Source organism: Tremella mesenterica (genome assembly GCF_000271645.1).
Source record: "Tremella mesenterica DSM 1558 unplaced genomic scaffold TREMEscaffold_22, whole genome shotgun sequence".
NCBI classification, from domain to species: domain Eukaryota; kingdom Fungi; phylum Basidiomycota; class Tremellomycetes; order Tremellales; family Tremellaceae; genus Tremella; species Tremella mesenterica.
Genome location: NW_006711246.1, coordinates 28,875 through 55,975, shown reverse-complemented (window position 1 = coordinate 55,975; position 27,101 = coordinate 28,875). Strand labels below are relative to the sequence as shown.

The 27,101-nt window shown below is 47.4% G+C and overlaps 6 protein-coding genes across 6 annotated transcripts; 3 read left to right on the top strand and 3 right to left on the bottom strand.

The window, feature by feature from the left end:
- Positions 1–687: 687 nt before the first annotated feature.
- Positions 688–2,536, bottom strand: TREMEDRAFT_57975 (uncharacterized protein). The gene is made up of 2 exons (XM_007008446.1): positions 1,902–2,536; positions 688–1,341 (listed from the first exon to the last, which is right to left on the bottom strand). Exons 1-2 carry the CDS (start codon positions 2,043–2,045, stop codon positions 1,111–1,113), a joined length of 375 nt encoding a protein of 124 aa, XP_007008508.1. The 5' UTR covers positions 2,046–2,536; the 3' UTR covers positions 688–1,110.
- Positions 2,537–13,616: 11,080 nt separating this feature from the next.
- TREMEDRAFT_66406 (uncharacterized protein) lies at positions 13,617–14,170 on the bottom strand (the record flags this gene model as incomplete). The annotated part of the gene is made up of 2 exons (XM_007008458.1): positions 13,617–13,963; positions 14,005–14,170. 2 exons carry the CDS (start codon positions 14,168–14,170, stop codon positions 13,617–13,619), a joined length of 513 nt encoding a protein of 170 aa, XP_007008520.1.
- Positions 14,171–17,832: 3,662 nt separating this feature from the next.
- TREMEDRAFT_66405 (uncharacterized protein) lies at positions 17,833–18,624 on the bottom strand (the record flags this gene model as incomplete). Its single annotated transcript, XM_007008457.1, has 1 exon — positions 17,833–18,624. The coding sequence occupies one exon, from the start codon at positions 18,622–18,624 to the stop codon at positions 17,833–17,835; it is 792 nt and encodes a 263-aa protein (XP_007008519.1).
- Positions 18,625–19,733: 1,109 nt separating this feature from the next.
- On the top strand, positions 19,734–21,977 carry TREMEDRAFT_66404 (uncharacterized protein; the record flags this gene model as incomplete). The annotated part of the gene is made up of 7 exons (XM_007008456.1): positions 19,734–19,894; positions 19,941–19,988; positions 20,421–20,667; positions 20,811–21,053; positions 21,124–21,181; positions 21,419–21,816; positions 21,855–21,977. The coding sequence occupies 7 exons, from the start codon at positions 19,734–19,736 to the stop codon at positions 21,975–21,977; spliced, it is 1,278 nt and encodes a 425-aa protein (XP_007008518.1).
- Positions 21,978–24,369: 2,392 nt separating this feature from the next.
- Positions 24,370–24,842, top strand: TREMEDRAFT_66403 (uncharacterized protein; the record flags this gene model as incomplete). The annotated part of the gene is made up of 2 exons (XM_007008455.1): positions 24,370–24,615; positions 24,654–24,842. 2 exons carry the CDS (start codon positions 24,370–24,372, stop codon positions 24,840–24,842), a joined length of 435 nt encoding a protein of 144 aa, XP_007008517.1.
- Positions 24,843–25,503: 661 nt separating this feature from the next.
- TREMEDRAFT_66402 (uncharacterized protein) lies at positions 25,504–26,593 on the top strand (the record flags this gene model as incomplete). The annotated part of the gene is made up of 5 exons (XM_007008454.1): positions 25,504–25,518; positions 25,581–26,097; positions 26,139–26,170; positions 26,302–26,437; positions 26,481–26,593. 5 exons carry the CDS (start codon positions 25,504–25,506, stop codon positions 26,591–26,593), a joined length of 813 nt encoding a protein of 270 aa, XP_007008516.1.
- Positions 26,594–27,101: the final 508 nt, after the last annotated feature.

Below are 27,101 nucleotides of genomic sequence, written 5' to 3'. Positions count from 1 at the left end.
AATAATCATTGTATGTGCTCTCGCTGTCCAAAATCATTCGATCGATCCGCCCGTTGTCGCTTGTGCTGACTGGCAGCAAGAATGATTACCATGCTGGCCGTCGTTGAAGCTTGTTGTTTTCCACGCCGTGTTGTAAGTTTGATCCCACCGACATGTCACTGTCGCTGACGGTGGTGCAGGTGTATACGAAGCCATGAAGACGTCGTGATACCTGTGGTCGCCGTTGCCGTGTGGAACCAACCGTGATGCATGTCGTACACGATGCATAATACTCTTGGGCTCTTTTGTTGCGTGTGACAAACTGGCGTCAAGCTGCAGTTGCTGGTGTCAATGTGCATATATATCCACTCGTCCACTCGAGCATCTATCTGCCCATGCCCACACGTTGCGCTACATGCATGACCTGTACTTTTGTATACTTTTGAGCCGACTGTGAGGAGGACAAGCTATGATAGACGACCGTGTTAGGATAACCCCCCACCGCTTGAAACAACCTGTGGTTTAGCATGAGACGACGGGTTGGTTGATTCATGGCAAAGTTAGCCCGCCGGTATACCGGTGTACGGTGCACCGTGTACCGCGCACGTACCGCCATGCGACAGGGATCATGCCAGTCGGGTGGTGATGGTGACCGAAAGTAGCAACTCGAACAAGAGTCAATGCGCTCGAAAACAATCTTGTTCTCAACCCCGTCAAGGTTTTATCAACACTGCTACTGCAACTGCGACAACTGCGACTACGACCACTGCTACAACTGCGACTACGACTACTACTACGACTACTACCACTACACTACAACTAGAACCACTACACTACAACTAGAACCACTACTACTACCACTCTTTGACCGTCAACAGAACCAAACATCAAAAATGATCAACGATTGGACATCCAGTTCTTTCTTGACTCCAGATGACACTTACATCCCTTCTGGTGAACGCGTCCAAGCTCTGTTGTACAGTGTACCTTGGTTGGCTTTGATGTCAGGTGAGAAAGAAAGGTTGTTTGATAGATGGGAAAATGACATTTCCCACACTTGGTCAACAGATTTGACGGTGAGTCCGAGTGTTTTGTATCGTTTATTCACGTGCTGACGGGGGGGAATAGATATTATGTCGGAAATCCGGAGCAACCGAATTGCAACTTGAACGTTTGAAAACTGGCCTGGTCGCAGCTTTCGAGCGAATGGGTGAGGTGATGCGGTTGGAGATTGATCAAGTCTTGTTCGATGTGGCTCTGAAGGGTGATCATATAGCCAACGTGGCTCTGGAGGATGAGACCGAGTTGGATATCATTAGGCCAGAGGATAAAGCGGATGTGGCTCAGGAGGGAGAAGCGAGTCTGGATATCAGTCTAGGCGAAAATGGTCATAGGGATGATGACGAAAAGAATGATTCGTATCACAACAAGAGTGAGAAACAACAGGATGGACAGATGGAAGGTTTCCGATGCCAAGTAGGGGATGGATATGAAGGAGAAGGAGGGAACGAATATCAAGATAAAGGGGAAGGAGGGGATGGATATGAAGGAGAAGGAGGGAACGAATGTGAAAATAAAGATAAAAGAGAAGGAGGAAACGAATATAAAAGTATAGGAGAGAACGAACATAAAAATAAAGGGGAAGAACAAATCAAGGTAAAAGAAAAATTCAGATTGCTAAGCTCGGCCGGGGAATCATATACCCATGATAACACTCACGCCACTGAGAAACTCTCCGACGAGGAAAAACAGATCAAGATGCAATCCATTGGCCGAGCATTGCAGCACTTTCTAGAAAGCCGATCAAAGCACAAGAAAGAATCTCAATCTCAAACAAGTTCAAGTTACAATCGTTCTTTCTCAACCGATCAGACGAGAAAAGTGGGAGAACCGACACGAACAGATTTTGAAGGAAAACATACCCGAATGGTGTTTCCATTACCCGTCTTCTCGAGCCAGGCCCACCACGAGGAGGAGGGTTTGGTAGATGACGAGGTCGAGCAAGTTCCAGTACCCACTCGAGTCGAGGCGGAAAAGGAGTGTTTGGGAAACTTTGAGCTCGACATAGTGACAGAAGAACCAGGTAAGTTTTTAGTTTTTTTTTCGGACCTCGGTGGATTTTCAAGCAAAGCTAAAAGGATCAGAAACGTCTTATTCGATATCAAATGACTCGAATCCCGTAGCACACTCCCGTGTGGAAAGGCAAAACATCTTCGCTCCCGCAGCACACTCCCGTGTGGAAAGGCAAAATATCTTGGCTTCCCCTTCCATATTCCCTCTCCAACCGTCGCGCGACCCGACTGCCACAGAAGAGAGCGTGGGAATGGGACGTGGAGCCTCCACGTATCAGCATGACATGGACGGAGAGAGCGATTCGGACAGAAGTGAGAACGATCCGTCGCGAGAAAGTTTTTCATTAAACTGGTCGGAAGGAATGCCCGGATCGCTGACGGGCACGACCAACGTGGTGGGATCATCTGACTGGGGGGAAGACCAAGAGGGAGGTGTCGAGCGGACGAGTGGGAGAGAGACAAGACCGGCATTCCCGAAAGGAAAGATATCGGTGGACGTGAGGGTGTCGAAAAGCATGTCAGTGGATGTGAGGGTGCAAGAGATGACCACGGTCAAGAGAGAGGTGGAAGAGGGGGGATGGATAGGACAAAAACGAGTTCAGAGAAGATCGAACGAGAGGATATGGAGACAGTCGGAACTGGTGAGTCCGGGGTCATTCGGTGATCACATAGAACGAAAGTAGTGAAAGCTGATGACGGGCCAGCTGTCCAAGTTCTTCGGTCAACTGAAGAAGGTGTATCGGATGATAGACGACGCGGAAGACGGCATGTTGGGATGGAACGTGATCAAGAGGGAATGGGATGAGGTCGCAAAGCTGGGCCGGGAAACAAGAGAGTCGATAGACGGCGAGTGAACCACCAAGAGTAAGCAGCGGGTGAAAGCTGACGGGTCAGCCATCTCGAGCAAAGGGGGAGGGAGACCATGGCTGACACACCGGGCTGGGAGGGTGAACGACGCACTGAACGAGTTCATAGAGGTGGGTGAGAGGGATGACGACGAGTTGGATGTAAACTGACCAAGAAACAGCTATGCCAAGACCGAGAGATCAGCGAGGAACGATGGGCGAGAGGAGGGGGCGCCACGACGATCCCGAGGGTGGCGGAGATGCGAAGATGCACGGAAAAGGCACACAAGGAGATGGCAAGGTTGAAAGTGGCGAATCATTGGGGACCGAGGGATAGGAGGTCGTAGTGCCACGTGGATGCCACTCTCTCATTCACACCCCGGCGTTTTGATAACCCCGATGAACCCATGCATCTCCCCGACCAGTCCCAATCAGTCCTCCCATTATTATTGTCCCCATCAATGTCATCGTCGTCACGCTCCCCGCCACCACCTCGCTCCCCGCCACCACCTCACACTCCGCCATCACCTCACACTCCGCCATCACCTCAAACTCCGCCATCACCTCACACTCTACCCCCACCACCTCACTCTTCTCCCACAGCTCCTCACACTCCACCCCCACCACCTCACACCCCACCCCCACCACCCCTCCCTCACCCCTCCCCTCATCTTCTCCTCCGTTCTCTTCTTCACTCCAGCCATCAACGTCTCCAACCTCATGGACGCTTACGGTCCCCATGTCAGTGAGATTTCCACTTACTCTTTTCAGAGTCCCTCGCTGACGCTCCCCAGGGTTACACTCCTCACCCCGTAAACCCGACCCGTTTCGTCCTCCTCACCCAGCTGTTTGACCATTGGAAACCCGGAAAGAACCGTCCGACTCCTCTGTCCAGACCTCTACCTGTCCGCTCAAAGACGAAACGGAAACGTCTTCAAGCCGAAAAGTCGAATCACATCCCAGAACCATCTCCATACCCACCCGACCTCGTCATTCAGGTCCCCTTGTCGCCCCCCTCACCCGTGGCCCATCACCTCGACACGCTCTTGCATTCCACCCTTCTCCTCGCCCGACCCGTCCACATGTCAGACGTCCAAGCCGGCCATGATCATCAGACGTCGTGGGGGACGGCCACGACGACGGTGGTGTTGCGTATCCCTTGGATGGACGATTGTGTCGCTCAGGGCAGACTATTGTGGTCTTCAGATCGCTTCAAGGGATGGGAGGTCAGGTCAGTCGGTTTGACGTCGTCGTTTATCTCTTGCCCACAACCATGTCTCAATGCTACCACTCTCCAACTTTGACTCTGTTCACTCCTTCAGACTCATCCTCACTCGCCCGCTGCCTGTTTGCACTCTTCCTTCCTCGATTCCCCGATCTTGCTCGCCTTCTTCAGCTGACAAGCCAGAAAGCTATATCTCGGTCCTATCGAGCCGCCGATCCCATCGGTCCATACCCCATCGCCTTCCCCGTCCTTACCACCACCTCTTCCACCACCATTACCACTACCTCTTTTACCATCCTCACCGCCACCTCTTCCACCACCCTCATCTCGGTCACCTCCACTCGCATCTCCCGCTCAGCTCGACGATCCCCACCCTCACCACCCATCTGATCCATGTCCTTCGCCCCCTTCTCCGTCCGTCACCGATCGACCGCCCGCTGATTACTCGACCTGGGGCATCCAACCCAAATGGTACCACGCGATCGACAAGTGTTTGGGACTCTTGCGTGACGCGCCGTGGGAGACGTTCAAGACCAAGGCCGAGTGTTTGGAGTGGATAGCGAGACAAGATGTGAGTGTCGGTGTTTTGGTGTTCATGGCGACTCGGATGACTTGACAACTGGACCCACCTCATCACCATTTCTTTCCGCTCTCTCTCTCTCTCTCTCTCTCATCACGCGTCGAGGTAATCCAGCAGATCACCATGTGTTCCTTTCCCCCTCGGACAACATGATCGGTTCCACCACGACCGTGTGACTCTGTGGAATGACTTCACCCTTTTGATTTTGATATTGGCGATGAACCGCTGACGCTACATGGATCTCACCGAATCGTCGCTTTTGTCACCACCTTGTTCCCTCTCCCCCGTGTTTTTTTCTTTTTGTTTTTTTTCATCTCCCGACGCTCGATATCATCCACACCGCAGAACACCGTCATCCCGTCTTCTCTGTTCCGTCTGAAAGGGCATCGCGAAGCGTTGGACGCGCTCGAACCGAGATTGACTCGGTGGGCCAAACCGTACAGACGGATCGCCTCACGGCGCGAAGCGGAATCTGGTGCGAGTAGGCACGGCGGACCGGAGGAGGGGGACTCTGGGAAGAGTCGGGGTCCAAGGCGATGAACGGAGGGATGTGAGACCGGTGAAGTTATCGTTGTGATGGATGCATCATGTCTCTGGTGTCGATCTCAAATGGAAGAGCGTCGCGGTGGGTCGTAAAAGGATTGAGAGGAGAAAAAGCGGTCGTGAGATCATGTCGAAAGATTCGAAATGTCCCTTTCGCTCCCATTCCAGGTCAGAATCTCGTGTCTCCAACCAAAGGTCAAAGTTACTTGATGATCTGGCCGTGATGAGTATCCCGCCACAGGACACCACTTTCCTCCCATCAAATGAGGGTTCTTTGCACACGAGCTTGCCACCAAAGACCCAACTCTGTCGCTACCTGGGCTGAAGATGTTGATCAAGGAAGGAGATCGGAACATGAAACTCTCAATGCTCTTGACTCGAAGGCGGAAGGAATGACCAATACTCATACCAATACCTTTCAAATCCAATCCACTCACAGACTGGTACATCAATGACGATGGATAGGATCCATGTGCAAGATGAAAGAAATTGATACGCGACCTATTCTGAGGGAGAATGAAGCGATTTCACTCTCAGCTTTGGTCCACAGAGCCGAGATACTCAAACGTGAGATGCAATCTGTCAAGGAGAGACTGGTGATCAATGATGGTGATTATCAAGGAGGAGATGAGAATAAAGACCTATACTGCTGAGCCATTGTCAAGACGGCTCTAGGTTCTCGGGAGACAAGGCCTTGCTACTGACTAGTGCTTAGACGATCTATGTAGTTCTGACAGAGGAAGATACATTCTTTGAAGAGATGACTGATAGCTTTGAATAATGTATCTGCTTACTACACTCAGGAACTCCTCAACCATAACTCCGTGGACCCTTAACCTCCTAATACCAACGTGGCAGTCATGTTAGCAATGAAAGAACGAGCAGATGACATCCATCTGACAAGCTTATGAGTCGTATATGGCATCACATGACACATTGAATCTGTCACAGACAACACCACCCATCTCACAGCAGAGCAAGCCTTCCAAGCTCAACAGGATATGATCCTTCAGCCTTCAGGCTCAGATCAATGCTCTTCAAGTCTCATCCACTATCCGACCCGAGCATGTCAAGGAATCAAAGATCTCTCATCCACCGCCTTTACTGGCCGAAAGGATCAGACTTTGGAATTCTTGGCTAAGTGCAATATGGTCTTCACTGTTCAACCTTGCACCTACGCTACAGACATCACTCGTATTTGTGTTTGCTACCAACCTTCTCAAGGATGAAGCATATCGTTGGGTCCTCCCTCACTTGGGCATGAATGAAGGAGAACAACCTTTATGGTTACATATGTGGAATGATTTTCAAATTGAAATTCAAGAAATACTTTGGCGACTCAAACCTGGAAGAAACCTCCCGGTTCAAACTCAGGAACCTTTTGTCAGACAGGCTCAGCTAGTGTCTATGCCACTGAGTTCCAATGTCTTGCTGCTTATGTCCATTGGAATGACAACACCCAGAAACAAAACTTCTTTGATGGACTTAAGGATGATGTAAAGGATCGACTTCTTGCCTCAAGCAAGTTCAAGGATTAGGAAACTCTAGTTTCTTCAGCTATCAAATATGATGACCTACTTTATCAAAGAAGACGCTCTAACAACAATCCTCAATACACAATCAACCACCAACCAACGTTTCAACAACAACAATAACAATACTACACCTCGTTCCAACACTAACACACGGACCACCTTCACCCCCAAGTTCAACAATACTTTTACTCCTCGTACTACTTCAACTACAACTTTCACTCCTACTCCTATGGAAAATTGATGCAACTCAATCTCGCCAAAACTATGGTCCAATTTCTCAAGCAGAACATGAGTATCACATGAAGAATAACCTCTGCAACTATTGTGGAAAATCTGGACACAAAGCTTTTGAGTGTCGTGCTGCTAAACATCATCGTGAGCAGAAGTCTCAAGTTAGTGCAACTACCACTGTAGACACCAAGGCAAAAAACTCTCAGCCCCAGGCTTAGGCGTGCCCCCACCTCTGGGGCTCTCTAAAGGGTACATGTCACGCCTGCGGGTAGACTGCGGTTGCAAAGTACTGCCTTGGGTACTGAAGGGTTTTAGTCTCTGGCTCGTAGAGCTTGATGACTGCCTTAGGTACTGAGGGTACTGAGGTGTTGGGTTAGAACCAACTAGGTGACTTTCAAAGATGAAGTTCAACTTCAAGATGAAGATACATTGCTGAAGAAAGAGGGGGGAGATGTGCTCCTTATATACCCTTCAAAATGACTAAACTGCTAAACTATAATTTGCAATCTGACTAAACTGATAAACTAGTATTTGCAATCCCTAAGTCCTATTGGCAATCCTTGAGTCCTTATTTGCAATCCTTGATTGGGGATTGGCAATACTGCTATGGTGATTTGCAATGCTGATTAAGCATGCACTACAATTACTACTTCAGGAAGGTGGAGGCATGTGGAGGCATGTGGTGATTTGCAATGCTGATTAAGCATGCACTGCAATTACTACTTTGGGAAGGTGGAGGCATGTGGAGGTGGTGCCTGAGTGATAGCAAAACCCACATCATGCATCTTGCATGTGTTCAACTGTGGCAGTGTGGCAGAGCCACTCTGGGTTCATGACAGTACAACACGGTATCAACATATCAACTATGGATCACGGCAACATTGCTACTAACTTCAACAAAAATTCCTGAATCACCCAAGGACCACCTCTGTCTTCTCATTACTCTCAAGTTTGGGAACTCTCGTTACACCACTATGGGTATGATAGATTCTGGAGCAACTGCCAGTTTCATCAACTCAGCCTTCCTCAACACAACAAATCAAGGGCACCCAAGGACACAGCCCTCAAAGTTTCAGTTATTGATGGGTGACTTATTGCTTCAGGCGCCATCACACATCACTCCGGTCCCATTCATTTGTGCCTTCCTGGTCATGAGGAAATAATCTCACTTGACATTACTTCACTTGGCATCTATCCCATCATCTTAGGCCTCCCATGGCTCTCTCAACACAACCCAAGCATTCATTGGTCCCATCAGACTATCAAGTTTGATTCCCAGTATTGCCTGACACAATGCAGCAGGTCTGATCATGTGGGAAGAGATTCTGCTCTTCAGTACCCTCGTAACTCAAGAGACATCTCGAGCTCAGGTAACTTGCCCAGCATCAAAGCTGCAAGTACGCCTTCAATCAACAAAGGAAACATCAACAAATCTTGTAACTCAAGGACAAACACAAACATCACTACGCCAATCTCTTTACCTTTGACACTACAGGCTCCTGTCAAGATATCACTTGTCAGTGCAGCATCCTTCCGCCCTGCCATGAAGAGCGCAGAAATCTATGGAATCACTACTCCAAGTCAAGTCTCAAGTCTCATTGATCCCACTCCAGCCGAGGACAATGAAGATGAAGACGCTATCACAGACATTCAGAAACTCAAAGAAATCATTCCCACAGACTTCCGTTCTCATTTGGAAGTATTTAGTAAATCCAAATCCGACAAGCTCCCAGCAACATGGACCTTATGATCATGCCATAACACTTGAAGGCAGTGCACAGCCTAAGCTTGGGCCAATCTATAGTCTATCTGAAGGAGAGTTAAAGGCTCTGGATGAATACCTCTAGGAAAACCTCAAGAAAGGATTTATACGACCAAGCTCAAGCCCTGCTGGATCACTAATCCTCTTTGTCAAGAAACCTGATGGAACTCTCCGCCTATGTGTGGACTGTTGGCAGCTCAACAGTATAACTCGCAAAAATTGTTACCCACTCCCATTAATTCAAGAATCCCTCAATCGACTCAAAGGTCCTTCATGGTTCTGCAAGATTGACTTGCGTGCTGCCTACAATCAAAGTCCGCATTGTCAAAGGCGATGAATGGAAGACAGCATTCCGCACCTGTTATGGACACTACGAATATCTTGTGATGCCCTTTGGTCTCACAAAAGCCCCTGCCTCTTTCCAGACCCTCATCAATGATGTTCTTAGAGACTTTTTGGAGATCTTTGTCATTGTCTACCTCAATGACATCCTCGTCTTCAGCAAATCAAAGGAAGAACATATCATTCATGTCAAGAGAGTCTTGGATAGACTTCAAGAACATCAACTATGAGCAAAAGCAGAAAAGTGTACCTTCTTCAAACATGAGGTTGACTTCCTAGGCTACCTTGTCTCAGACAAAGGTGTCAGAATGGACCCTCATAAAGTAGAAGCTGTTACAAACTGGCTGCCACCAAAACCAGTTCATGATGTTCAAGTCTTCCTTGGCTTTGCCAACTTCTACCGTCATTTCATCAGGGCATACTCTAAGGTCATGCACGGCACCCCTTACTCAGCTCCTTCTCAAAGAAGTCAAGTGCAATTGGGGTGAAACTCAACAAAACGCATTTGAGACTTTGAAAAAAATTATTCACCACTGCCCCTATTCTTCAACACTTCCAGCCCAACAAACCCATCGTTGTGGAGACAGACACATCTGACTTTGCTATTGCAGGTGTGCTCCTTCGTCGAACTTCGGTAGGCCTTGAATAAGGTTACTTTCTTGTACCATGGTACTTCCTTTCCCCGAGTGATAATCCGCCCGTCTAGACAACCCATCAGGAAGGCTTGCCTGAGTCCCTGGTCGATAAACCATCTTAAATCTGAAGATAGCTAACTCCTCTACCCACCTACCCTGGTGTGGACTGAGCTGTTTCGGTTCCATCCAATAGGTGAGGTTTAAATGGTCGGTAAGGACTGTGGTTTCTACCTGTAGTACAGTACCCTCCAAAAAGTCATGTCCTTGCATCTCATAGCAATTTGGCTGGGAAACTCTCTGCTTTGAATTGTGGAGCCTGCATCTCTGACACAATTTGGTGCATGACAATGAAAGTCCACTACAAAGTTATGATGAATCTCCTCTATTCAGATAGATAATCAGTTTTTCATCTTCAGTGATAAGATCTGTTGTAAACCCACTTGAAAGATGATGCATTTTGGTCAAAAAGCCGCTTTTTGGGCGGTTTTTGGCAAAACTGCCTCCTTCTCTGGTCATGGCCATGCATTTTTGTCCAACATATGTACCAGTAAAGAATGCCCAGGATTGTTCATCTTGGATAGATGTACAAAATTCATTATGACAGAAGCCATGCACATTATCAGCTGAAAGAGATATCACACGACGAAGTGGGGCATCATGAAATATCACCCAAATTACTATGAGATGCGCGGACATGACTTTTTGGAGGGTACTGTAGTAAGTGTCTTCTTCTTCGGAAGCCCTTGACTACGGCAAGGAACTCTTTCTCTCCTACCGTGTAATTCAGCTGCGCTGTATTGAATGCTCCTGATTCGATCGCTACCGGGTGTTCTTGACCAGCTGTATTAACCAGCGAAATTATGAAATTCCAGCTGAAGAACGACGCATCTGTCTGTAATATAGTCTTCAACGTAGGGTCAAAATGAGCCAACACTGACGCCGTACACATTCTGGCTTTCAACTCCTTGAAGGCCGAGTCCTGCTCTGCTCCCCACACAAACGGCACATCCTTCTTCGTTAGGTAAGTGATGGGCATAGCAATCTTCGAGAAGTTGGGCACAAAACGTTTGTAATAGCTGACAACTCCCATAAATCCCCTAGACTCTCGTAGATTCCTTGGGCGTGGGAAGGATGTGATGGCGTCAATGTAGTCTGGGTTCACTGATACACGACCACAAATCCCAGGAACACCACTGAATCTCTCTCAAATTTGCACTTACTAGCTTTCACGTACAGGCTCGCCTTCCGAAGAACCTCAAAGACCTTCGCCGTAGTTCCTCGTAATTCTTCTAATGTATTCCCATAGGTGAGAATATCGTCAATGTAGACCACTACTCCATTTCCTAGCAGTTCTCTAAACACCTCGTTCAGGAAGTGCTGGAAAACAGCGGGGGCACTCCGTAGCCCATCACGCACAACAAGTGACTCGAACATACCGTACTGTGTTCTGAACGCAGTTAGGTGTTCATGTCCTTCCGTCACTCTCAACAACTGGTACGCTCCAATAAGGTCCAGCTTGCTGAAGTACCTTGCCTTCCCGAGCTCCTCGGTAATTTGACCTATCAATGGAAGGGGGTATGCGTCTGGTATTGTCGCTTTGTTTAACTTTCGGTAGTCAAAGACCATTCGCCATTGCCCTTCGGCTTTCTTTGGTATCATAAACATCGGTGAGCTGTACGGCGACTTACTTGCTCGAATTCGGCTGGCGGCGATCTCGCAATCTAGTATGTCTCTCAGCGCGTGTCTCTGATCTTCTCCTTGAGCGTAGAGGGAGGCGACCTTCAGGTTTGCCCCCTCCTTAAGCTCAAACTTCAAATCGTAGGGCCTCGAAGGGGGAAGGGTCTCTCCTCCTTTCTTTGGGTCAAAAACGTCAATGAACTGGTGGTACTGTTCAGGTACTACCTGGAACAACTCTTCCTGTTCCTCCAGGCTCAGCTCTTCGAGCTCATGTTTGCCTCGGAGGCCGGTCTTGTCGGTTCGAGTCCTGAGCCCTATGGCTGCCAGGCTTGGGACATCTTTCGAGTGTGGAAGGGAAGGGGGTAACCCTTCTCCTTCATTCGGCTGGGGTTGGGGAAAGGACATCGCGCTTTTCCCATTGTCCGTCTGGGAAATAGGGAAGGATACAGTGTTCGCTCCCCCATTCAGGAGTACTCCCTCTTCTCTCATCCATTCCCACCCTATCACAACGTCTGTGTCACAAAGGGTGGTAACATCCAGCTTGAATGGGCCAACTGCGCCTAACTTCTCGACACCCAGTCTCACTTCGACGAACTCCGTAATGGGTCCAGCCACACTAACCGAGCCGTCGAACATGTGAACTGGTACACTCACGGGGTATTTTCTCGTTTCCTTCCTAACCCTCTTGGCTGCCCTGGGACTGATATACGAACAGGTTGCCCCAGTGTCCCACAAGGCTGTTAGCTTGATTCCTTTGATGTACACATTAGACTTGGGTTGATTTTTACAGGTGGAAGGGATTAGGGTATGACAATCGTTTATACATTTTAAAGTGGTGTTTACGGATTTATATGCACATTTACCTGGTCTCATCAGCTCTTTCCTTGTACTGGGGGTGGAAACAGTGGCCGAGAGAATATGAGTGCGGACCCGCCGAAATCGCCTATCGCGACGGGCCCCCATCTTTTTCCTCCTCGTCCATCCCCCGCTCTTCAAAACTTGTCTCTTCCCCTCCAACTGCATTGATCTTCTTCCTGTCCCCAAGAGGGACAGCGTTCCCCCGGTGCTAAACCTCCCTTCTCCTCCAGTATCTTGTCCGAAAGATCGCAAGGGAATGATCCCAGCCTTCACTTTCGCCGCTATCACAGAACAGTCCCGATTGTAATGTCCCCTCTCTCCACATCCGGTACACTTCCCTTCTCCCCTGTGTTTCAACACCTCCTCAGTGCTGGGCCTCGGCCAACAACGGTTTAGTTTGTCTACGTCCGTTGGAATTCCCCTTCCCCAGTTCGTGGCCTTAGGTTGCGACACCACCAACTTCACCGTAGATTGCCCTTTCTCCTTGGCCTTCCTTTCCCCTCCCCTATTTGCTTCCTCTCTCTTCTCTCCCTGCTCCTTTACTTCCTTCCTCTTCTTCTCATTCTCCTTCTCCACCTTTTGTTGGTGTAAACGATTGTCCATGGGGACCACGAACTCGATCAACTCTTGAATGGTTATGAAAACCTTTCCGTGGCGAGCGATTTCATCCAGCAAGTGACCTTTTGGTCCATTCTTCGCTTGGTCCACGAGGTTCCCATCATCACTCCATCCTAAAACCGCAACATATCGTTGGAAGGCGGTGAAGTACGCCAAAGCCGACCCGTTCTGTCCTAGCTCGTTTATCCATCTTGCAGCGGTTCCCTCCTCATCAGGATCTCCAAAATTGGTCTTGAGGTACTGAAAAAACTTCTTGTAGTCCAGAAGGTGCTCAGGAGGGTCGTCTTTAGGTAAATCCGGCTGGACAGCAAGGAGAGGAGTTTTGCGTAGAAAAGAGATCATGAAAAAGATTTTTACTCGGTTGGTGGGGAACTTGCGAGCGTTGATTTTGAAGTGTATTTCGCATTCTGAGATGAAGGCGGTGAGCTTTGATCTCTCGCCTCTCCAAAGGTCTGGGAGGGGAAGTTTCATCCCTCCACCCATCTCAGCTACTCCTGGGGTCACCGAAGCCTGCCTCCCCATGGCGAATCGTACCCCTTCAGAGATCCCTTCTACTATTCCCCCAACCGTCTCCTGCTCCTTCTTCTTCTCCTGTTCCTCCCGACGCTTCCTCTCTGCTATCATATCCCTGTTCATCTCCATCATCATGTTCATCATCGCTAGCATCATCTTCTGAGTTCTGGCCTCCTCCTCTGTCCCTCTTATTGCTTCACTTCACGCCGAACTAAGTCTACCTTCTGCGTCCCACTCCCTTGGTCGTGGAGTCTGTCCCGAACCTTCGGAACCCGTCCTCAAGGTTGGTGGTTCTGACAGCCCGGCCGGCTGAGGAGGTGGTTCAAGGGGTAGGGGAGGATAGAACTCATCTCCTTGGGTTGATCCTTCGGGGGTATCAATTGCTCCAGGCAATGGCCCCAAGCTTTGTCTTAATTCCTCCAACATCCTCCTCTCCGTCTCCTCTACCGTCTCTCCTGGTCTGCTCATACTTCTGGTAACTCTTTTCTCCGGCTGCATACAATTTTGAACTTCTCCGAGGTTTGTACGGGTCGTTGGTAAGAGTGATCCTTGATACTGTCACAAACATCGTTTCTTCTTCTCTACTGACCGACGGTCGACAAACCTCGGGTAACTACATTGTCGTGGGGCGTCGATGTCTCACTGAGACAAAGTACTCGTCGAGAAACTGGGGCTAACTTTGCCGTAGTGCGTCGTCGAGTGGCAAACAATAAAATGATCGTCGGGGAACTGCGGCTAACTTTGCCGTCGTGCATCGAACTGCTGGGTGGTAGCTCTCCTTAACTCAAAGGTGTAGCTACTGAATATATCTCTTGCTACTGACAACAATCAAGGATCACTGATGAAGTTCAGCGATCTGTAAACTATCTATACTTCTCCTCTCTTCTCATAGAACGTCCTTCAACTCCTGCACAGCCCCACGCTCAGTCCTCTTAGCTCAACTTTGCCATACCTTGCCATATCCCCAATATCCTACTCCTCCCACTTCGACTAACTTCGCCTAACTTCCCCTACTCTGCTCTCCCTCGGTTTCCTTCTCCTGTTACGACCCGGCTAACCAGCACCAGGCCATACACTGGCCATGCATGTGACATCTTATGCCACTGCGCTAAAAGGCACAATATCGCAATCAGGCCTATGATTGCGATCCGGTTATAACCTGATGTCACAACTGAGGCTGCAGGGTTGTGACATCTCCTAACTTTGCCATAGTTCTCCGTCAGGCGGGGTTGTCGTGACAAATGCTCCCTGGGTTCCCGTAACTTTGTCGTAGTCGGTCTCAGCGGTTCGGGGTGGTGATGGATAGTGGTTTGATGATGGTGAAAGGAGGGTCGGTGATGGTGGTTGTCAGGGATGTTACGACATGGTTCGTGACAGGTGGCTTGGGTGCAGGTGCAGGAGTTGGGGTGAGTGACAGAGACGGTGTTGAATCACCCGACAATGAGGACCGGGGTTTTTTTTCCTGCGCTTGAGAGGTTTTGCAAGATGGTAATCAAGGGACTTGCCAAGATTTCAGCTTAGATTTGGCCTTGATGGCAAGGACAGGGTTTCGGGTGATAATCGTCCTGAGCACGCTCGCACTTAAGACTCTCTTTGATATCAGATAACAAAGAGACAATGTTCAGATCAGTACCAAAGAGGATATGAATAGTGAATATGTGAGGTACTGTAAGAGGGAATGACAAACTTTTTGAACGACTAAAAAAGAGAAACTCACCTTGCACATGCATGAACTAAAGCCAAAACATCAATACAGGTTGATGATGAAGTGGGTGGCAGAATTTTACATATGTAAAGTGGGTGGCAAAATGTAAAAAGGTGAAAGAGAAAGGGAAAAGGGTGAAAGGGGGGGTTTATATCCTCAGTGTGGCAGTCAGTCGCTTACCCAGATGGCCGGCCTGAACCGGTTATGCAGTACAGAAGCAACCGAGACCCCAATGGCCGATGCCCGAGGTTAGTCATTGGAGGGGCAGGTCCGAGATCCACCTAACATCTATCTAGCATGTACAGCAAGTAGATTGACGCTCATAATCCTGCAGTATATGCATCCTGGACTTTGTATACACCATTTACATCTCAATAATTCTCAATATTGAGGGAGCGCAGGTATTTGGGTGAGTCGTCACGGGATCCTCGCCGGGACTGGGAGAATCGATTCCAGCTCGGTCACGATTATCCCTACAGAAAGAAACATCCACATGGGGGAACGAACAATGCTATCTTTCACGATGCATGTAGTCGAGTGAAACGGACGTGGCAGAAGAATCAGAGGTATACTGTTTCATGACGAGTTCAAGTTGGGGAGATGGGGAGGACGGTGGTGGAACAGACGTGGTTTGCAACTTGAATCAGCGTGTGTGTATGGTCCGAATGGTAGATTGGTAGGTTGGTAGGTCGGGACACGTGATGTGACTGCAGACCCGAGAGTTGACGGAAGCAGAGAAGGCGGGGTGGATCCGAGATTGGACAGGAGAAGAGGTTGACCCCAGAGGAGAGGAAGATAAGCCGGTTGTATGAACCCAGATTGGAGACAAGAGGCGAATGTAGGGGTTGACAACGGTTTCGGGGAGATCTTGATGATATGAGCGAGTGGTGATGTACCTGTCTTTGTCTTTGGTTTGATTGCACGGGAGGAGTACGAGTAGAGTGCGTGGGAATGCGTCAGAGGGAAGGAGATAGAGATAAAACGGACAGAAAGCGGACTGTTATGGTTGGAGGGGACGGATTGCGAACGACGACTTTTCCGTACAAGTCTGGGAGTAGAGATAGAAAGGTCAACTTGTATGATCAAACGTGGGGAAGGGGTACGTATAATGAATGTTTGGATGCGTAATGATGACGATGGTGAGTGAGCATGATCAAAGGGGAGAGAAGAGGGAGGGAATATGGAGAAATGATTGCATGAGGTGCCGTATGAAGATGTTTTATGCCTTTTACATCGACGTCATGCTTCGTGCTTTGAACTCGGATGTTGCAACTGCAGTCTTTCAACTTTGGACTTGGGTATCTTCGAACTTTGGTCGCACTCGAGGAAATGGAGAGAACGACAGCTCGGAATCGAAACTTTGATACAATGAAAGAGACAGTAATCATGTCTTGGAGTGATTCTGATTCCGAAAGCATCCTCCCCCTCTCTTGGAAAAAACCCGATGACATGGGACCAAAGCAATATCGTTTCGTGATGGTGAGAGCGAGAACCATTTGAGGGGAAACGAACACTCATCTAGAGTTTAGAGAGTTGTAGTATCGTATCGTACGTTGGACAGACGGTTCAGAACATTGTGAGAATCGTACGATAGGCCATTGTGGACGTATGTATAGAGAGATTCGTTTGGGCTCCAAAGGATAGAATAGAACATGGCGATTTTTGATATTCTTATGATTTCGAGGAATGGATGATGAGTTTTGTGGGTTTGTGGGATAAAGGTTGAGATACGTATGGTCGGAGAGATGAGAACGTATGACCACTTTGATAGGTTTTGAGGGATGAGAATGTTTGATGATGACATGCGAGCGAGCGAGTGATCAAAAGCGGGGGGGGGGGGAAGGGGGGAGATAAGGGTACGTATGACGACTGGGTATTCGTTCAACTCAATGGAATAGGGATAATGATATGTAATATCGATAACGATCCTGTTTTTACATTCGTGTGAATAGGTATAACGACTCTTGTGAATTGATTCAACAGTGATAAAGTGATAAAGTTGTCTTATCCGACCATGACATCTAGGTCAAGGTATGCAGAAATTTATCGGATACCCAAATCTCATTCGACGTACAACGGTCTGATCGTCGATACCTTTTCGGTTTGAAGACGTGGAAGGGGGTCAGGAGGGAGAAAGGACGTCAACACCTTTGCAGTTTGGAGAGGGAGAAACAACGTCAAAATTTGAAAGGTAGAACGAGATACAAGAACGACGTTCGTGGTCGGGTGGGACGATCGCGTAAGGAGGGCGTTGGATGGGTTTGAGGGACAGGTTTGAATGACGACTGTTTGCGAGATAGGAAAAGGAAAATGATAGGAAAGAGATGGTTGTGGGGATGGTGGATGAGGGGCCAGAGGTGCGATCACGAGATGGATCTGGAAGGGTGTGGACAAGGATATAAAGACGAGGGAAACGTCGACTCACTCGAACTGACCCAGCTCACCAGCCACTCAACTCGTCATCATCCTGAATGCTGACCCTCAGGAGGTGCATCTCGAGTCGGACTCGGAAACCATCTTTGGACGTGATCCAGCTGGATTCATTTGTATCATCGGTCAGTCATCGAGCGATCATCTCCCCAGTTGTTAACGATCGTTTGTCCAGTTGTTCTCGTCGCTGACAAAGGGCTTGTCCAAACACTCTCATCAACTGCATGATGTTTGAGAAACTCTGTCTACTCGTGTATCTTTTTCAAAGGTGGGAAATGTACTTTACTCCCTATCACACGTCGTCCAATAACGTCTCCTATTCCATCCTCTCCCTTTTCCTTTTCCTTTTCCTTTTGCGAATGACCGTAGGGAGATGTCCAACCCGAGTCGACCATATTTCTTCTCTTCTTCAGGGAGGGAACCATGATCAAGTTTGAGATCGAAACAGTTCTCATACGCATCTTCATCTTCCCACGTTATCGATACGGTCTCGATGGTACGGGTAGAAGAGAACGGTTCGTCGGGGTCGTCCATCCTGTCGAAATTTTCATTGTGGTGATGAGAATTGAAAAGTTTGAGATTATAGGCATCTTCATTGGGTTTTTGACCAAGAGGAGAATCATCAAAGTCTGATTCTAATCCTAATCCTAATTCCAAACCAAGAGAAGAATGAGAATGGTTCAAGTTTAAACCCAAAGTACGATCGTAGTCGTTGTCGTCGTTAACATGGGTATGATCGAACGAGTGAGAACATGACACCGAGGTACAATGATGATGATGATGATGATGATGATGATGATGATGATGATGATGATGATGATGATTATGATGATTGGGACGAGGTGTCGTTTTATAATCTTCCATTTGAGTAGTGTGAAAATTATCATCACCAACACTATCAATTTCACTGTGAATGGAAGATAGGGAAAAGTTCAAAGATGGTTTCAAGCCAAGAGGAAAATGACTCAATCCTTGTTCAAGTGAACGGATACGATCTTGTTGTTGAGAGATTATACGTAAGGCTGTGGAGATATCTGATAGGTTAATTTTTTTTGTGTCTTTGGGTTTTGACATGGATGGATGAGGAGAGGAGAGGAGTTGAATCTCGTGATGAGGGAAGAGGGAAGGGACAAGTCAGGGGAGAAGAGAAGGATGAGGGGTAGCAAGACCAAGATTAGAGAGGAGATGAAAGAGAGAAAACAATAAATGTCAAACTGACCGACAACATGATCATCCAATGTAATCTTCATCCCCATCATCCACCTCGCCGGCACTGACATGTCCATGTCACTCGGTCGACATGATAGGTAAAGGACATACAAGACCCAAAGGTGAGAACGTAAGAGGTGGTAACAAGTCGAATACCCTCACGACCAAAGCCCAAGAACCACGAGTCAAGGTATCTACTTTGAGGGAAGAACGGGAATAGACGCTGTGTTGATCGTCCGAGATGGGACGGATGGTTGGTTGATAGATGAGGAGTGGAACGGGTACGTCGATTGAAACGCATCATGTGTGGGCGTGGGTGATAATGGTAAAGTGCAGTGTTATCTAGCTGCCGTCTTATGTTGTTGTTGTACGTTGTATGTTGTAAGTTGTTATCCATGTTGTATGTTGTATGTTGTTATCCATGTTGTATGTTGTAAGTTGTTATTCATGTTGTATGTTGTAAGTTGTTATCCATGTTGTATGTTGTAAGTTGTTATTCATGTTGTATGTTGTAAGTTGTTATCCATGTTGTATGTTGTATGTTGTTATCCATGTTGTATGTTGTAAGTTGTTATTCATGTTGTATGTTGTAAGTTGTTATCCATGTTGTATGTTGTAAGTTGTTATCCATGTTGTATGTTGTATGTTGTTATCCATGTTGTATGTTGTAAGTTGTTATCCATGTTGTATGCTGTGCGTCTGCCACTTTGGTGAAAAGTGAAAAAGTGAAAAGTGGATTTTCAGAGAAAAGCAAGAATTCTGAATAACATCTATATTCACTACCTCTCTATACAACCACCACCACCATACAACATCCACCATACAACATCCACCATACAACATCCACCATACAAACATCCACCATACAACATCCACCATACAAACATCCACCATACAACATCCACCATACAAACATCCACCATACAAACATACACCATACAACATCCACCATACAAACATAACATACAAACATCATGGCATCGGACAATCTTCTGGAATACACCAGGGGTAAATCCCTATCAAAAGATACCAGTATTTCAAATTCCCCTACCTCCCCCAACTTACAGTCGCTCCTCATCTTATCCAACGGGCGAATCAAGGGAATACCGAGACGTCTATCCGTAATGTCATCACGGTCAGTTGGATCCACTCACTGTAAACGCTACCACTGACACATTCAGGTATGCCTCAATCACCCTCACTCCCGAGAGGAAGAGGGAGACTACGACGTAAAGTATAACCCCGTCACGGAACGTCTTTGGAATGATCTGGTACTTAGATGATATGGTACACGGTCACCATTCTCAGGTTATCCTATGTTGTGGTGAGAGGTATGTTATTCTGTCTAGATATTCACTTTGCCTATCTCCTTTCTCTCCGCTCCTCTTGACCTTTCTGTTTCCTTTCTGCGCTACCGTCTTTCGTTTCCTCCCCACCCTCTTTACTCGTTATCTCTCCTCGTCTCATTCCTCTCTCCTTTCCTTTCTCCCGATGTACTCATGCCTCATGTCTCATGCCTCATGTCTCGTCCTCCCCTCGTCACCGCAACAAGCAATCATCACAATTCACCTTGCCGCCTTGCCATCATCTTAACAACGTACAAACCGTGGGGTATCATTGCGTGAACGACATACAAGCCGACTTGACACTGACATATCTAGTGGCTCTGGGAAAACCCATTGGACCGGATTGATCCTCGACCGGCTTCTCCATCAAGAACATTCCACCTCGGCACTCGGTCTTGTTGATCCCGTCCTTGTTCAAGGAGATGGACAGCTGGGAGGAAACGTAAAGTATGGACTTACACTTGGACATTTGGTTCAAGCAGGATCTAAAGTCCTTGAAATGTTTGGTAATGCCACCACGGAACGTAATATCAATTCTTCTAGGTTTATAAAGCTTATCGAGGTATGTTATTCCACGGCTTATATCTCTCTCATCCCACAACACATGATTCAACGAAACTCCCTCTACTCGAATTCCCCCCCCCCCCCACATTGACTCAAGTATAAAATAAATAAAAAAACCGTGTATCCCCCTGACTCATCTAGGTAACCTTCGCCGTCCCCACCATTCAACCAGACCTTGATTCGGAACCCATTACCCCCAAACCTTATCGTGTCCAATATCAAGCCTTCGGATTCCAACTCGGTCAACTCCTCTCTAACACCAACCCCAATCTAGGGTTTCACGCATTGGTAAATCTACCACAGATGATAAAAGTTCATTTCGGACATTTAGGGATTCATACCGCCAGAGCATTCGTCAATCTCGCGACCGTACCCAAGCCCAACGTATCATCTTGCTCCAAGCCATCGACCGACTGTGTGTCCTAGTGAATGCTGCGGATGAGGAAGAATATAGAATTGTTTTTTTGGAAACACTTTGAAATGGATTGATGATGCTGTCAAATCTTTGTCAGGTCAGTCTCCTTGTTCAAAATCTTTGCGGAACAATTCTTTCCTCGTCTCATATCGTATGGAAAAGAAAACCTTTCTACTGTCGTATGAAAGAAATAAACTTGATCATTCCCTCATAATCAAATGATAAACTCTTTTCATCCCCTCATCATGCCCCTGACGTGAAAAGACTTGGGGGAGATTCTCTAAACGTCAAAACTTTATCTTTTCCCCCATTCAACCTGACGCTGATCATACAGAAATCCGTACCAGCGTCAAAGGAGGCGGTCCTAAATGGTATAAAAATAGGGGATTCCCATTGGATTTCCCAATTGCTTTTTTCTTACGTGTCAAACGGGTTCTTTCACCTTTGGATATTGTATCTTTCTCAACCACCACCGGCGACACATTTTCACACGGTATAGATGATGTCTCATTTGGATCTCAGGATTATCTCGGTTTAGCTCTTTCATCATTTTCCAATAATAACACCGACGAGCTCACTCACGACACTCACAACACCGACGAGCTCACTCACGACACTCACAACACCGACGAGCTCACTCACGACACTCACAACACCGACGAGCTCACTCACGACACTCACAACACTCACGACACGACACTCACAACACTCACAACGAACGAATCCGTCAACGTGAGTCATGCTTGAAAACACTGTCCAAATCCCTCAAGCTCGCCGCGGAAGAACGAGCGATAGGTTCGAGTTTGTCAATGGAGCAATGGGTAAAGTCGAATTTTGATATGGACGATTTGGATTGGTTGATTGATGGTTGTGGACATGTTTGGGAGATGTGAGAAGACGAGGCAAGATGTCGTGTCGTGAGTGGTGAGGGAAGGGGGTTGTAAGTTGCTGGTGGGTGGGTGGTGGTGGGACTGGGGTCCTCTCTCTCCTGGCGGTGGTGGTAGAAGGGGCGACTGGCGGTGGTGGTGAATGAGTGGGTGGGTGGGACTCAAACGACATGGCGAGATAATTTAGAAAACGAGCGAGTAAAAAAGTATGGAGGAACGAATTATCCGAACGAGTCAACCTGAAATACAATCCTATCGTCTTTCCTACATGACAACTTGTACCCCACTCATTCCTCATTCCCTGCTTTTTCTCTTCCTCTTCCTCTTCAACTGCTATTTATCGACCTCTCCTTTGCGTCAATCACTCGCTCGACCTATTCATACTCACTTTTCCGGCAGTTGACTACTCTCTCGCACAAATCTCTTTCCTCTTCTTCTCTCTAGTTACACTTTGCTTGCTCCATAACCGCTTATTCTCTCGACAAATAGTATTCCCTCTCACTCGTTGTCGATAAACATTCCGGAATTGTCCTTACTCTCACTCTCTCTCTCACACACACTTCTGCGCCTACTACCTCTCTCGACAGAGCTGGAAGGAAGGAAGGAAGAAAATGATGACGAATTGGTACGATGACGTTTATAAAACACTTTTATGATTATTAAACTTCAGAGACGTACATATTGAATTATTCACGATCTTACCATTCCACCTCTCGACGTATCATTCCCATCGACGTATTTTCGTTACGATCCGATATTATCCTTGACGTATCACATAATTCAAATATTTTCATTTCGACATGTCATCAATTTCAAATTTATTCCAACTGAAAAATTCTATCCTCCCTACGTATCGTACCAAAATCTATTCCTAATCTTCCCCCCATCCACATATTCCTGATCTTCTCCCTCTCCCCCTATTTCTGATCTTTTCCATCCCATACCATCTATTCGTAATCTTCTCGATACCATCTATTCGTAATCTTTTCCATACCATCTATTCCTGATCTTCTCGATACCATCTATTCTCAATCTTTTCGATACATTTCATCCATTCGATAAATCTGATGTGTCACCCGTCTCATTCCATTCCCATCAAAGACTATCCTGGACGTAGGTTTTTAACCTATCCGATATCATTTATATTTTAACATACCACCTCCGACAAACTCATTCCAATCAATAACATATTCATCAATATCCTCAAAATATGAACAATTCATTCCACCTCACCCCTATCCCCTCCGATATGATCCCTGACATCTTATCAGATCGACCGACCGACCAACCAAGCAAGCAACCAACCAAACTACCCACCCCGATCCAACGATGATTCCCCCGTGTGAATTTTCCTTTTCCCATCCTCTCACGATATACCCATAATGTCTAGCCGAAACCATTTTTGGTCATGACTGAAAGATGAATATATGATATACCGAAAACAAATTATAAATGATGAACCTTTTCATTTCTTCATTTCTCCATTGTCGCTTCTTTTCTTCTCATTTTTACGATTGTACAGTAAGTACTCTACTCGTGGACACGCGAGCCTCGAACGCACGCGATGTTCGAACATCTTTCATTTATAGATACCCGGTCACAAAACGTTTCATATCTCTACATGTATCTATTCTCCGGTCCTCAAATCTCACACACTCCTAGACGGACCTGCACTGCACTCCTTGCCAGACTTTGAAGTGTGTGTGTTCTTAGCCGATCGAGCTGCACGCTTTCTCCCTTCCCTCTTTGCTGTTTCTGTCTCTCACCTCTCTGCTAGTTCTTCCGCATGACTTTTTTGGTATGCTTGGTCCAATCTTTCACCATGTGGATACCTCTGTCTCTTCTTACTACCCCTAGCTGCCCTGTCTAATTGTTCTGACGCTTTCCGGAGCGCTTCATCCTTCTCATGCAGTGCCTTCTCTGCCACTAATTATTCAAGTCCGCTTCTTGTCTTTCTTGATGTTTTCCCAGGAGTAATTTCGCCACGTCTTATAGCTTGATCAAGAGCAGAGAGACTAGTAGTAGTTGTGGGAGTGATAGCTTCAGTTGGAGGGACAATTTGCAGAGGAGGTGTGACTGGGCGAGCCTCACAGAGTCCAACACTGATCCGTGTGAGGGGAAAGAGGTAGGATTTGGCCCAGTCTGAATTTGGTGTGTAGTTGTAGTTCTAAGCCAGGCTCGTTGATGCCAGCGATAAAAGAATGGTTTGGGGATGTGGTGTTCATCAGTACCGAGTTGATAGGTGTCGATCTGGTTATCGTACGTCTCTTTGAGTATTTCAAAGCAATCGACATCTAGCGGCTGGAAAACTTGGGATAAATGAGCAGGGAGGACAAGACAGGTATGTAATATTGTGTTCCCAGCAAGCATCTAGAAAGGCAACCGAGGTGTGACAGTCATGTCCATCAAGGATGAGCAAACGTGGATGTTCATTGGCGTGTTCCACGGTGTATGGGTCAAAACATCTGGTCAACCATTGAATCATCGTATAGGAATTGATTTATCCACTATCTGTTACCACAGCTTGCTGAATTGGAGTATCCTGTCGTACTTTAAACCAATCAGACATGAGATTTTTGCCAGGATAGATGAGGAAGGGTGGTACTGGGGCATCGGAAGTCGAGATGGTTGCGATGACACTGATGTGAGTATCGGTGGGAAGGGCTGCTTGTGACTTGATAGGAGCATCTCGAGGTGCAACTCTTCGTGTCCTTCGTCCACCAGCAAGGTCAAATCGAACTTTGTCCACGTTATACACATTCTCAGGATGATATTGACCAGCATCAAATGTTTCTTTTGCCTTTTTGTAACGGTACTGGAAACACAATGACTAGGTCGCAGGTTGGGTCGAACTCGATGGAACTCTCGTAGAGATCTATGTGCCTCTGGTGCTAGGTGATGGATCGTGTCTCCTCTGCAATCAATGTAGCCAAAGAATGATATTGAAGAATCAGCAAAGTTGGTACTTTGCTGATTATGCTATATACTGTCTACAGTCTCCGTGTCCCTGTTCCTCCTACTGCAAGCGTCTATGTACATTTTCGGACAGGTAAAAAACCGCTTTTGAGCAAACCCAGTGGGGAAATCTTGAAAAGGGAAAACCCGTCCCTACCTAATTGCAGCACTGCCTCTAGTTCCCGCCCTTCTCTTTCCTAATCTGTCGAACTCGATGGAGTTCTCTCGATTCGTTGCTACCCCGTAACAAGTTTCCCCCCCTGTATCACGGATCCTCGCCGAGGATCCTGAGTCCTGTATCCAGGTGCTTCACATGGATCACTCCGAGACACCTTTGGTGCACCCTGACGTCACACCTATACTAGTGTGACGGTTGCCATGAAACGTGTCACCCGCACGGACCTCCAATGTGATCGAGAAATTACTGACCAAGTCTCCTCCCTGTCTGTTTCTCTTCTTTCCTTCTCATTCCTTCTTCTCACCTTGTTTGTCGTTCTTTACATCCCATCTATTCCTTCTCTATCCATATCTTACTTATATCTTAGGGTATCATTACAACTCTCTCCTGTTTGTGAGCATGTCCAAGCGTACTGTAAGCAACTCCCGTCAAACTCGATGTACTTCTTCCTAATTCTCACTGGCTGACGAGATTAGTTGTCTCCTTCTACCTCTTCCCGTCAAACTCGTGCTTTTACCACAGCAATCCTACCTGACGTTGATCCCAAACTTCTCATGCGTCAGACGAAAAGGATGAGGATCTCGTCTCAAGCGTCCATTCCCCTTCAACCTTCCCTGGTTGATGCTTCTCAAAGGGCTCTCGACACCATTAAGGATCGATATCAATCCGGCTCTTCTCTTACTCAACCTTCCCCACTGCCGCCTCTGGATGATCAGCACGACTTCGACCAATACTTAGACTTCGAAGGGGGCGCCGGGCCATCCGCCACCGGCAAGAACCCATCTCCTGCAAAATTTGTCGAGTCCGAAAACGGCACCATCGTTGAGAATCCGAATTCTCCTGGTAACAAACCCGCTAACCCTCCTGCTGAAGCTTCCGACGAACTTGTGGAGGTTCCCAACGAGCTCGGAGACATCTTCCACGCCCCTCGCAAGGTTCCCATCAACGATGAACTTGTCAAGTTGCTTACCGCTCGAAAAGATTCCAAGATTGGTGAGATTTCCACCGAGTTCTGTCCTTTTCTGACTTGTTAGCTACCCTTTGGTCCAGCATGACCTTTTCTTCTGTCCGTCTTGCGTTGAAGAACGAAGCCCTTGATCGTTTCCGCGACACCAACGCCATCTAGCCCACTGTTAAGTGGTTTAAGAACGTGGTGAGCTCCATTTCCTTTCGAATTCCATTGACCCTGATAGTTAGCTCGATCGTTTGGCCCCAGGTTGGCGCCTTTGTAACAAGAATAGTGCTGTTGTGCGACTAGAGGGCGAGCTCTGTACCGGTTGTCAGCGTCACCTCGATGGTGGTGAAGATTTTTGTGTTGGTTGTATTGGTCCTCGTGAGTGTTCTGTTACTGTCTGTTCGATATTGATGCAATTCAGTCGGTGGTGTTTGCGGCGAGTGTTCTGCTAAGGGAACTTTGAAGTGTTGGGTCAAACACAGCAATCCCAAGCCCAAATTCCGCGTAGTATCTTTCTTCTTCCTTCAAACTTGATTGATGTTGATGTACAGGGTATTACCGTGGGAGCAAAGACGGTCACCTCCAAGGTTACCTCGTCCTGGAGCACGAACTCTGCGCCGTCTCAGCCCGTTATCGATCCCTTTCCTCCCAGAATCAATCCTCTTCTCTTACCCAACTCTCCGCCTACATCAATCTATTCTCCTCCCTTCTCCTTCCTCTACCCCCAGTTCATTTGGGCCTTTATAAGTCTCTCCATCTCATTTCTCCTGACCATGTCCCCCCTTCTCCCTCCGAAACTCTGGATCACCTCACCTCCTCTGGTAATCCTACTGGATTGAGTTCCTCCCAACCAGTCGCTGGTCCCTCCATTCTCCTCATACTCCGCTCCCACGAAATGTCATTGGTATTCCTGCTTCGGCTCGCCTTCGTTCCCGAGCTGATTCTATCGCCTCTGATATCTAGTGTGCACATATTTTTATTAAATTGTAGCTAATTTCTCTGTATATGCAATTATCCCTGTCCAATTTTCCTTGATACAGTC

Excerpts from the sequence above, each read along its gene's own strand:
- TREMEDRAFT_57975 (XM_007008446.1), bottom strand. The coding sequence starts at position 2,045 with ATGTCGAGCTCAAAGTTTCCCAAACACTCCTTTTCCGCCTCGACTCGA. Across the intron at positions 1,342-1,901 it reads GTAATGGAAACACCATTCGG|ACTCGCTTCTCCCTCCTGAG; the intron begins GTATGTTTTCCT and ends ACTGATATCCAG.